At 37.0% G+C, this 12,483-nt stretch overlaps 1 protein-coding gene across 1 annotated transcript; it reads left to right on the top strand.

Moving 5' to 3' along the window:
• Positions 1-2,347: 2,347 nt before the first annotated feature.
• Positions 2,348-12,427, top strand: LOC108665097 (integrator complex subunit 14). Its single transcript, XM_018151819.2, has 11 exons — positions 2,348-2,714; positions 3,396-3,566; positions 3,778-3,936; positions 5,040-5,123; positions 5,443-5,553; positions 7,048-7,195; positions 8,786-8,898; positions 9,455-9,566; positions 10,139-10,248; positions 11,382-11,510; positions 12,035-12,427. Exons 1-11 carry the CDS (start codon positions 2,535-2,537, stop codon positions 12,278-12,280), a joined length of 1,563 nt encoding a protein of 520 aa, XP_018007308.1. The 5' UTR covers positions 2,348-2,534; the 3' UTR covers positions 12,281-12,427.
• Positions 12,428-12,483: the final 56 nt, after the last annotated feature.

Here is a 12,483-nt window from a genome sequence, read left to right as displayed (position 1 = left end):
ATAGAATAGAAGTGTCGGCGCTGAAAAAATAGGCCCATGGCCTGTTGCCGATTCTTGAACTTTTCGTGACTTGATTCACAAGGGATCCGGCCTTTGGAACCCGATCTTTCCATAGCTGACGATTGATTGAGATAGCTGCTGGACTTATTGCCTGGTCCGTAATTTGCTAGGCTGCACGACAGCAACAAACAACTGCTTCATCGTTCCTGCATCTAGGAACTCGAAAGAGCGTTTGATCAGTCCAAGTCGTTTATTGGCTTTATTAACTTGACCTTCAATATGCTTAGAAAATTTCAACTCATTGTCGATGTTAACTCCTAAATCCTTTTCCGTTGTCGACTCCGACATCATCACTCTGTCGTTGCAACCGTGTCTTCTCATACTGTAATCTTGATGTTCATTATTCTTGCCAAGGTTTCAAGACGAATTCAAGACGAATTTTTCGAAGCGAACGTTACTTTCCATATCTTCGCCTAGAATTTGACAAATCCCATGAAATATATTATCTATAAATTCGGTATTTTTTTACCCTGACTTGACTTTTCAATTTCTGAATTGTACTTCCAGTAATTTGCTAATTTTAGTTATTTAAAATCTTTGCAGGCATGCTGCATGCTGTCATCCAAAGTTTTCTCCGTTAATCGCTCGTTTGAAAATAATGAATCGAATTAAGCAAGTCGTTCACTACATCTATCAACACACTACTCTTCTTGGATAAATGTGAACATGGATGAAATTTTTCATGTGAACTGTGCCCCATGATATACAAGTCTGCCGACGCTGAATCATCATACATCAGAGGCATATATCATAGTTACTACTCAAACCTTATCATGATTTTAGTTTATGTTCAGTAAATATGTATATGAATAGACCTACATCTATTCAAGATATGAATATATTCTGAAAAAGTGCAAATTGTTCACTTTTTGGTCGTCCCGTATGGAATGATGTTGGAAATTAATAAGTGTTGCTGAATTATTATCATAGGCAAGAAAAGACTTTGTGGAATTCATTTTCTTATAGGAACTCGTGGCTGTTAGTTCCTATTGATGATTTCTGAAAATCCAAAAATATCGCGTCCCCAACACTAGCGTATTAAATAAGTTACCACCGTCTGAAAATTAGAGACAGAGAGGGATATAGCCTTGGTCATGCTTTAACTTTTAAGGAGAGGATCATGGAAACTGCAGTACTGCACATATAAAATTCAGATTGAGGCATGTTGGCCTCAACTCTCAAGTAGCACTTGCCTAGGATTAATTCAACTAGGTAGCCTCCCTTTAGTAGTGAGAGAGTATCCGCTCAAAATTCTACATGAAATTTTGCAATATGTGTCATTTTTCTGGCATTAACTGAAAAATTGGAGGAATTTTAATAGTCAAACTTTAGAACTGACCATTAACTTAGATTCTGAGGAGCTTATTGGCCATTGACTCCAAGCACCTGTCCTGCAAATGCATACAGGACATGCAAGTATATCACCTGTAAATGGAAACTGCTGGAAGTGTGTGTTCCTGTCCCTAAGACAAGTTTTTGAATGGACAAATAATGTAACAATTTCCACCCATGCCTGGACGGTGGACCAGTGGGCCTGGTAGTGGTACTGTGGTAGAGACCGTAGAGTAGTTGTAGTGGGCTTCTTGGCTTGCTTACAAGTTACAACTACAAGCCTCTCATACCCAAAAAGCAATAGATACTCCAGTCCAGGCATGGACCATCATCTGGCCCCAGTAGTAGCTCATGTGTCAAGAAGACAAGCCTAGACTTGAGTCAGGGCTTGCAACCAGACATGGGACGTGAGAAGAAAAAGACGAGCGGACTGCGGTACCTTTGATAATTGAAATTCAAAGGGATTTTTTTTTCAATCCTGCATACCAAGACTGCTTCATAGAATCATAGTTTATCCAATTTTGAAAGCTGAGGGCAGTTACTGTACCAAAAGCTCAGGAAAGTCCCCCAAGAAGGAAAATTCCAATCCTGCAGTTAGGCTGGCTAATTTATTCCTATTAGGTAGCCGGTAGGTATAGAGCACTGAGCAGAAGATAGTGATAGGCCTATAATACTGGAGGAAGACATTTAACCTCATTATTTTACTTTTTTTATAAAAACATAATGACAGTCATTGTTGTTTTTTAATGTGACTAACTTTTTACATTTACTGTACCATGTTTTTTTATTCAGAGCAGTATTTTTTGCCACATCACCTGTAATAGTATTTATAGTTTAATGTAAATAATAAATAATTTTGAATTATTTATTTCCTTTGTAAAATATTGTAATATAATATATTGTTACTTTTTTATTGTTGTTTAATGATTAAACTTTAATGATTTTAATCTATACCTGCAAATACTTGAGATGTATTTATTTCTGTTTAATACAGTGCAGATATCAAGAAGTCTTCAGGGCAGAAATTAATTAAATCTATGAAGTTGAATATCTGATGTAATTGTTTTTCATCAATATTGTATATCTCCACAGTACTGTTTAGCTCTAAATAATTTTTTCATCCGGAGGAGAAAACTTCAGTCATGCCAACTGTCATATTGCTAGACGTGTCATTTTCAATGTGCCGACCAGTGCCTAATATTGGAGGGCAAGACGAGGCTGAGAACAGCTCTCCTCTTTTGAGGAAAGACTTGGCTGCACTTGCATGTTGTCAACTGCTTGATCACCTCACACTAACCAACAAACTGGAATTTGTGTCTCTGGTATGGTATAAATGTATTTATACACTTTGCATTAGGTTTTAGTATTTCACATTCATATTGTCGGCCATTTCTAATCAGTCATTAAACTTTATAGATGAATAGAATCATACTGTGAAATACTGTGTGTAGAATATCTGATGTCAAGACTGTATTGAATAACTCTTACTTCTTATTCAAATTACGTGGCTTTAAAAATGTTGAGTTGATTTTCCCATGTGCATTAAACAATGAAATATAGATTGGTAAGGATCATTTTTATATTACTATTTCAATACTTTTCAACAATGCCTAATTGCCTTTAAATTTATAAAAATATTCTAATTTTATGTCCATCATTAAATTGGGAAGTTTGACTCTTAAATTGGGACCCATAGCTGACAAATGAGTCTACCATATTAATTTTTTTCATCTTATCTGGGAAATGGGTTTATGGCTTTTAATAATGACTGAAAATAATTACACAGCCACTAAATTGATTAAATTGGAAATTCATAAATCCAATGTAGGCTCAAAAATTATAGTATAGAATTTCCAATTGCACTTAGAATTGATGACTATTTACCATCATTAGGGATACTGATTATTAATCTATATTGTCTGATGCTTCAGGATCCATGCAACTAAATACGTTATTAGTTAATGTTTCATAATTTTTTCTAAGTTAATCAATATATGTTCCAGGTTATATATTCATCTCTATATGAGGTAGTTGTGGGCTTCACACGAGACTACAACAGCATCAGAAAAGCAGTGATGCAAGTGGGTGACTATGACAAGACCTGTCTCCATGGTGCTCTACAGGGCACTGTTCTCTATTGTAAGGAGGAATGGGGCAATAACATGCCATGCCAAGTAAGCTATAGCTATGCATAATATTTATTTGACAATATTTATATTACTTGAAATACCTAAAACAATTGTATGCCAAGCCAAGCAATTTTTTTTCAACCTTTACGTAGTTGTCTATGTTGTCATATTTTTGTACCTATATTTTAATGCAAAAAGATTTCCTTGAAAAGGTTTCTTGTTTTCAATAATCATCTTGCAAACTCTTTGCTTGCAGATACTGGTAATTACTGATGGTGCTGCTGGAGTGGGGCAAAGTGGCTACCTGAGATCCCTTACAGGACCCCGAGCTGCTCAAAACTTTCCTTTACCTCTCACTGTGCCAGCTACTCTTGACATTGTGTGTCTTGCCTCCCCTGACGACCCCGCTCTTCTGGTAAGATCTTCGTTTGTTCAGGAATTTCTTGGTTTGTATGATTGATGAATATTAGTGGTAAATGAAATTAATGTGATATCTGTCGACATTGAATTTATCACAATAAAACGTATTGATTAGAGCATTTCAATAGAATCCGATGGTGTTTTTCATCAACCACTTATGATTTTTATAACCTACCTATGACTGAGTTCTGTGATCATTGGTTAGAAATATTTAAAATCATCTTTTGGCTCCTTCTTTATAAATAGAGATGCACATAGCCAAGACCTATATACATTTTAGACAATTTGACGAAATACATTTTTGACAATTTATTTGAGGACAAAAAGCAAGTTGTCAACAGATGGGATAAAAATCAATCAAAGGAAATGTTTGTGGCAAATTTAAGCAAACATCCACTGTTCTATTATTAAGAAAGGGAATACTGTACTACCCTGTACGTATATTTTGAAATAAAGCATCACAGGAATGAGGAAATTGCAACACAGTTTTTTTGTTTTTGCTGCTTCTGCTTCTTTATTCTCTCTGTGACATTTGCTGCTGCATAATTGTTGTCCATTATTGAGGTTTTGTCACAGGTTTGTGTATTTACTACAAACTATGATATTGAGCTCATCATATTAAGCTCTACCTGAGGATCGGGTTACGTTGACTAAGGTAGTGAGGGATAAGTAAGACACATAAGTCCAGATAACGTATCTTGTATACGGGGTGGTAATACAGAGTTGCGATACAGAGGAATAGCTACGGCATCGCCCGTAAGGTCGGAGAACTCTACCGACACGCTACATATCGCGGAGTGCTCATCAGCTACTGGGGGGTTTGCTTAAGGTTGCTAGACCTTTTATTAGCTTTGCTTCCGCTCACTACTGAGGTCTTGATCGCGTGATCTATCACGTGTCTATCAGATGTTGACTCGTGGACTCAATAGCTAACTAGGTCTGTTGGCAAACACATTAGGACTTGTTTCCCCGACTTACTCTCGGACAGTTTCATTCAACACACATTTAAAAATTTTCTAGCACACTGTGCCTGTCGAAACTAAAATTGAGAATCTTGCTTAGTTTTTTACTTTAAATGTACCAAAATTATATTTTCAGGCATCATTGCCGCTTTACCAGCGCTATGTGGAACTTAACGGTGACGGCAGCGTCCACGTCCCTCAAGGCAAACTGTCAAAGAAGGTACATTTTAGATCAACATTTGTTTAGTGCTTAATGGCATAGCCTTGCTACGCTCAACTACTGGATGGGTCAGTATTGGACGTTGCATGTATTGTAAATAACATGTTATTTTAATTTCATAAACGAAAAGAGTTCAAGTCAAACTCTAGCCATTATGAACTATATTAGTACCTAATCAAAGTATTTATCGCATCCGAGTGTTTGATTGGTTAATTTTAGATGGGTAATCTAACCTGGTTTGTTTGAAGTTGATATATCTAAAATATGTTAACCTTTTATTCATGTATTTGATTGTATTTACAAAATATTAACTTTGCAGAGCACCAGGGATTTAATGTCAGAAGTATTGTCCTCACAATTCAGTCCATACCACGGAGTGCTGCGCTGCGGCAACCTGTCAACCAACATCACACTGGCTCCTCCTCCACAGGTGCCCTCACAACCAATCCTCTCTCGTTTACGGTCCTGCTTATGTTTGGTTCCATGTTTATACAGCTCCATAGAGGTTGTGATTTTTATAGCCCTGTTTAGTGTATGATTTATACAGCCCTGTATAGGTTATGATTTATACAGCCCAGTGTAGGTTATGATTTTAATCATACAGCCCCCCATATAGTTTATCATTTATACAGTCCCTTATAGGTTATGATTTATGCTGCCTCATATAGTTTATGATTTATACAGTCCCGTATAGGTTATGATTTATACAGCCCTGTATAGGTTATGATTTATACAGCCCCGTGTAGGTTATGATTTTAATCATACAGCCCTCCCTATAGTTTATCATTCATACAGTCCCGTATAGGTTATGATTTATACAGCCCCGTATAGGTTATGATTTATTCAGCCCTGTATAGGTTATGATTTATTCAGCCCTGTATAGGTTATGATTTATACAGCCCATATAGGTTATGATTTATACAGCCCATATAGGTTATGATTTTTACAGCCCCATATAGGTTATGATTACTGTTTCCATGATTATTTTCTCTTCCAATTACAGTGGTTCTTCTACACATCCGTGCGCTCTTCATAGTGATAATGGAACTGATGATAACAAGTAACATTATTGGCTCATGTCCCCCGTGTACAGTGGGGGGAAATAAATATTCGTACACTTGAAAAATTGTATTTTGATGTATGTAAGTACACAAACTTAACAGGAAAAGTGATTTAAATTATGTATAGAGACGCATAGTATTCAAAAATACTATCAAAAGAAATTAAATCTCTAAAGTGAACATGTTGCATTATTTTTTGTTGCATTGAGATTTAATTTCTTTTGATAGTATTTTTGAATACTATGCGTCTCTATACATAATTTAAATCACTTTTTCTTTTGAGTTTGTGTACTTACATACATTAAAATACGATTTTTCAAGTGTACGAATATTTATTTCCCCCCACTGTATGTACAAAGCCAATTGTTCACTCACTACACAGAGCTCATAGTCTTCAATATCAGAGAACACGAATGATTATAGGGCTGTTCTTATAGGACTATTCTTATGACCCAAAATCACACATTGAGGCGGTGATGGAACTCACTAAGCAATACAACTGTCATTCTAAACTTCACTGGAGACCTGGTTACGCCTGTACGTAAATTAAATTAGTCACACACAGCCTGACACCAACACTGACCCTTGTATCTCTGCAAGTGTCCTTTACCTGCAAGTGTCCTTTTCTATTATCTAAGAATGACAAGATGTTTAGACGCGTAAACCTCGATACAAGTAGAAAACTTATAAGCTCTTCCTGTAAGCGCGAGAATATCACTAATTCTTGCCCATATGCACATTGATAACAGGATGAAACGTTTTCCTGGGCTCGTGCAGATAACATACTACATTTTATTGGGCACATGAAGACAACATAAGGGGACTCCTGGATCACCTAACGATGGCGCTCTTATAACGTGCAGCCGTACCAGCCATACCGCGAAGTCGGCGTGACCAACGTGCGAGAGACGATGTCTAAGGAGTTGCTGGTGCTGGGTTTCCTATCTATTGTGGACGTGTCGTCTCCCCCAGCGTCGTCCCGACACCTTCTCCTGCCTTTACAACACAAAGGTGCCACTCCAAGTTGCCAGCTAGAGACAATTATTCCAGCAAATCGATAGCTTGTTTTTAGCGCATTTTCTCATTTATGGAAAAAAATTCACTATTGTGCTCGTCATGTCCGTCCGTCCGACTGTGTGTCCGTGAATTCACGGACGGACGGACGAGAAAATGCGCTCTCTGTCACTCACTGCAGTGAGTACTGAGTTACATTTTTTTAATTAATATTGCATGTTGTCTTCTGGAATACACAAATTCAGTTTATGCTACAAGGTTGGGGGCATCGGCCTCATAGAACTGGCCATATGCTCTCTGAATAAATTATTTGCAGTCGTTAATCAGTTGGTTCTCTAAAATTGAATATTCGCAATGTTACTCTCCTCGAATCTTGGCATCTTTTTGCTTGGTGTTGAGCCCTAACTCACTCGTCTTTTGAAGATTCAATCAAAGTTTTTTTTAACACGTTGACTACAATTGCTTCTTCTTGTACTTTTGTTTCATTTTTCTAGTACTATTATGGAACAGGGTTGCCAGACTTTCATTTTTTACCGGACAAATTCCGCCATTTAGTTTTTTCAATTTCGTTGGTTGGCTAAAATTTATGATAGTGGTTTTAAGGGGCACTTCCTAATTAAATAAAAAAATTGAATTTTTACACCGGATCCTACAAATATACTAGTACATATTGAGTTATTGGCCTATTTGGCCTTTTTGTTCACGGACTTAATTGGCCGTTTTTTAGGCCATCTGGCAACCCTGAATTATGTACCAGGAGAAATACATTTCGTGGTACGCATATGTACCAATACGTAGTCAACGTGTTAATTTTCACATTTTTCCGGCTACAGCAAAATATTTTCCAAAAAAATTTCTTCTCTGTATTTATCTCTTTCAATTCACTAATCCTCGCACAAAACTCTGTAAAATCACGCAGAAATAAAATAAGTGATTGCTTGAAGTAACCAAAGATGCCTAGGTGTGTATTCGAAACCTTGATCTATATCAAAGTTTCCAAGAGATATATCAATGGTCGTCACTTGTGTAATTTTGATTACAGTAATTGATATTATAATAATACGTTCGTACTTTATGCCAGCATTAATTTAGACATATAAATTTTTCATTAAAAATCTATTGTAATCAAACTAGGCCAGGATGAAAAATATCATTCTTTCATTTATTTTTGTCGGCGAAGAAAGGATCTCTACCACCGTCAAATTCCATTGTTATCGTTTGGTCACAGCTCGTAGGCATATCAACAACTGTTGATGAACACGTATTACGTACACTACGTGTACATGAACATCCTGCAACGAGAAACAATCTCTCGTCTGTATGGCTGTAACTCACACGTGTGATGAATGAGTGCATCACAAAGCGACCTCCTGCATTGTTGGCCGTAGTTATCCTCTGATCACAATTCTTAGGCATATCAACAACTGTTGATAAACACGTATTACGTAAACTACGTGTACATAAACATCATGCAACGAAAAACAATCTCTCGTCTGTATGGCTGTAACTCACACGTGTGATGAATGAGTGCACCACATAGCGTCCCCCTGCATCATTGGCTCGTCGCTAATTACTTGAGTGTTGCAGGTGAAGGTAATTCCACGTCATCACCTGACGGCGCAGGCTCTGGCGACGAGGAGGTCTCCGCCGACGAGGGCAAAATTCCCTCGCTCTGTGTCGTCCTGCACGGCGGACTCAAGGTTACACTTTTATTCACAGATAAAAACATGGAATATTCGTTACTTTTTCAGTGTTGTGAAACCACATTAAGTGTACTCGGCCCAAAAGTAAATGGTACCTGAAATCACTTTCTTTCCTACCAAAATTTATCATCTGTTAATATGCGTTTTTGGTGATGGAAAAGACTGTTGGTTTCATTGAAGAAATTTGAATTCGTAATGAGTTAAAAATCTTTGTGAATACTTTTTGTAATCAAGCGGAAGTGCTTATGCTCTAATTGTCCGATGTAAAGGAATTTAAACGTTTGTTCTCAATTAATAGATATTTTTTTTACATGCCACTTCAGTTGCAAGAATCAGAAACTACAAAGCTATGATACTTTATTGACTATGCAAAATTTATTGATTTATTTTAAAAATCCCAATTTTTCGTTTTTAAATGTAAACTTTTTGAATAAAAATCTATCATGTTTCAATCGCCTCCTTCTATTGATGCATCTCTTACTTATTTATATATTTATATTTACGCATTGTAGTCTACTTTCCCCCAATTAAATAACGGTCGATCTCAACACAGAAAGAAGGCAAGGTCGCGCTGTGCCAAGTAGCGCCCAACTGGTACGGCATCCTCTACTCGTGGTCCGACAATAAGAAGAAGTCAAATCTTTTACTTTCTATTTTCCACCCGGGTGAGTTGTAGCTCCCGCACTCTGCAACGAAAAGTTCGTCAAGAATTTAAAAGCAAATAAAATTCCAAGCGAGTTCAACGTATCTTCAATAAAACTTCCATTTGCTCGGCGTTTTCATTGCTACGAAATTCTTGTTGAACTTGCGATTTAAGCAGACTAATGTTATAAGGACTGATAAGCAAAAAGTTAGAAAGGTACCAATAAGTATGGTAAAAGTATTATGCTATTAATCTGGTATGTTGTAAGTATTCGTTGCAGTTGTATGATGTAAACATTAATGAATGAAGGGTATTAAGTTCATAAAAAATGTAACTCAGTACTCACTGCAGTGAGTGACAGAGAGCGCATTTTCTCGTTGACGAAAGCGTGAAGTCACGGACGGACAGACAGATGGACGGACATGATGATTACAATTGGCCATTTTTTCCATAAATGAGAAAATACGCTAAAAACACTGGCGCTATCTTCAGGCTTCGGATTTTTCATCTAAACATCAATTATATTTTCAAAAAACGATTTTATGGTTCATGATACTCTATGGCAAGAAAAGAATATAATTGTTGACACCACAGGAACGGACGTTATTCCTTGGCTGGGCAAGCTTGATGAACTTGGCCCCGCTTCGTGCCTCCCCGAGAACCCCTACACTGACCCCGATGCTCTGCCGCCCTTCCCTGTCAAGGTAGCTGTCTAATTCTCTCGTATTTTTATTATTTATTTTTATCTCTCTCTGTAATTATTTGTTTACTTATTGTCAGCTCATTGATCGCTTTACTTATTCCTACTCCATTGATCGCCTTGCTTTTGTCACTGCTAAATACTACTTCATTAGTCACTTTACTTATTGCAATATCAATAATTGCTTCGCTTGCTGTCACCAAATTGATTATTTATAAACATTTAATCGATATCTTACCTTATTCACTCTATTCATAATTTTTTTAATTTTGTTGACTCTTAAGTTATTTAAAGTTAGATTGTTGTTACTCCTCTGTAATTTCCACTTTACCAGTTATCATCTATATTATTATTATAATTTTTCATTATTTTTCTCCAAATGACATCGATAGGTAACATCAATCAATTTTTTAGATAGATTCATCATTGAAGATCAAAGTTTTCGTTACTTAAGTTCACATTTCTTTATTGCACATAAAAAACAGAGGATTAAAGCTCGACAAACTCTTCTTTTGAAGAGCGCCTTTTCGTTAATACACAAGCATTCGTGTGTGTGTTAGGACTTGTGATATCACGAGCGAAGTCGATTGCACCACGTTTCTGTTTAGACCTAATTTCGATAGTCAAATATCTTGCATTTTTCGTAATTATTGCAGTTTCAGAATATGTTCCGCACAGTGCAATAACATTAATCAATTATGCCAATAATCTTCATGAATATTCAATCGCTGTAATTGAAACACATTATTCATATTGTTAATATCACTCTTTTTCTCTAGCCAACCATGAAAAAATACAGAAGCCCAAAATAATACTTTATACTTAATGGCTTAATAATACTATAATTTTAAAGTAAATTAATTATTTATGTATCTCATTAGGCGGTCAAATGCTTACGATAAGAACTAAGAAGAAGAAGTAAAGCACCACATTCTCACACGAGTTCAAAGACTACTTGACAAAGTCTGATGAGGTGGTCAAACATTTAGCCACAGAACGGGAACCCAGAATTACTCTCTTCCCGGCATTGCACCCGAAAATACGTTCTGGTGTCAAAGGAGAATATGCCATTAGAATTTGACTCAAATTATTTGAATCAACTTGCTAAATGTGATAAATTATTCGTGTTGTTGGCAGAGTGGCGAGAAGCGCAGCTACAACCAGGCCTGCGTTGTGTGGGTCAGAGCGGGAGGGCTTCAGTCTGACGTCCAGAAAATACTACGACACGCGCGTAAACTCCCTGACAAAACTAACAGCTTCTACAAGGCAAGTCTCTTGATCATCAATAAAATATTAAAATTAGTTCGTGTTTAGTTTTCGCTATGTCCACTGGCTCTCCCATTATCTTTCAACTTCATATTTTTATCTTGATCCGTAGTTAGACGATAATCTTTTAACTTCAATTGTGGCATTAGCTCTTGCTAAAGCTAAAATAATTGCTATTTTCTTATCGTAACAACCTGTAATCTGGTACGTGACAGGAGTAGCTGACATTTTTACTCGTTTAGAAGCCAACGGAATCACGGAAATTGGCCAGAATGAACATACTAGAGCGTTCGCGCTGTGTCTTAACTAAAGCTCTTGATGGTTGTCAAGTCATAACGAACTGTAATCAGGAAGAGGTCTACATTCGATCCACTGGCTTTATTTTTCAAGCGTTAGCTGTGCAAAATCGCTCCGTGAGCGAGACTGTCACACCAAAACTTCTTGTCTCCCTATTGGCCAGTAGTAAACTATGTGGGCAATAAACTGATTATTTAATAATTTATTTATCTCATATACTTACACAGGAGCTGAACCGCGTACGGCGAGCTGCTCTTCAGTACGGCTTCCCCTCACTCCTGCATGGCCTGAGCGCCATCCTGGAGCGCGAGGTGTTATCGGTGCCGGCGCAGGCTGAGGCGGCCATACAGCTGCAGCACGCCTGTGCTGCTCTCATGGCTTGCGCTCATAGTGCCATGGATCCTAATGTTACCGATAATAAACATCATTCCAACATAGTGCCGCTCAAAACTAATTATGCTTCGCATGACTAAGAGTATTTCGGTAAATTTTTTTTTATAGTTCTGACATATGTGATAAAGATTTTTCATCGTATCATTCGCATACATTCATGCTATAGCTGAACATCATTTCACTTGTAATTTTTACACTGGAAGATTAAGTAAATATATTTTTTCGTATGTGACATTTTTATTTGGAATGATTTAACATAGGTTATGAACCACAACGCCCGTAA

Source organism: Hyalella azteca, unplaced genomic scaffold (genome assembly GCF_000764305.2).
Source record: "Hyalella azteca isolate HAZT.00-mixed unplaced genomic scaffold, Hazt_2.0.2 contig39, whole genome shotgun sequence".
Classification (NCBI taxonomy): domain Eukaryota; kingdom Metazoa; phylum Arthropoda; class Malacostraca; order Amphipoda; family Hyalellidae; genus Hyalella; species Hyalella azteca.
This window is presented reverse-complemented; position numbering and strand designations above follow the sequence as displayed.

Bases quoted from the DNA above. Each gene is read 5' to 3' on its own strand.
- LOC108665097 (XM_018151819.2), top strand. From the start codon at position 2,535: ATGCCAACTGTCATATTGCTAGACGTGTCATTTTCAATGTGCCGACCA. The intron at 8,899-9,454 runs GTTACACTTTTA...ATCTCAACACAG, and splicing joins TCCTGCACGGCGGACTCAAG to AAAGAAGGCAAGGTCGCGCT. The intron at 10,249-11,381 runs GTAGCTGTCTAA...TGTTGTTGGCAG, and splicing joins TGCCGCCCTTCCCTGTCAAG to AGTGGCGAGAAGCGCAGCTA.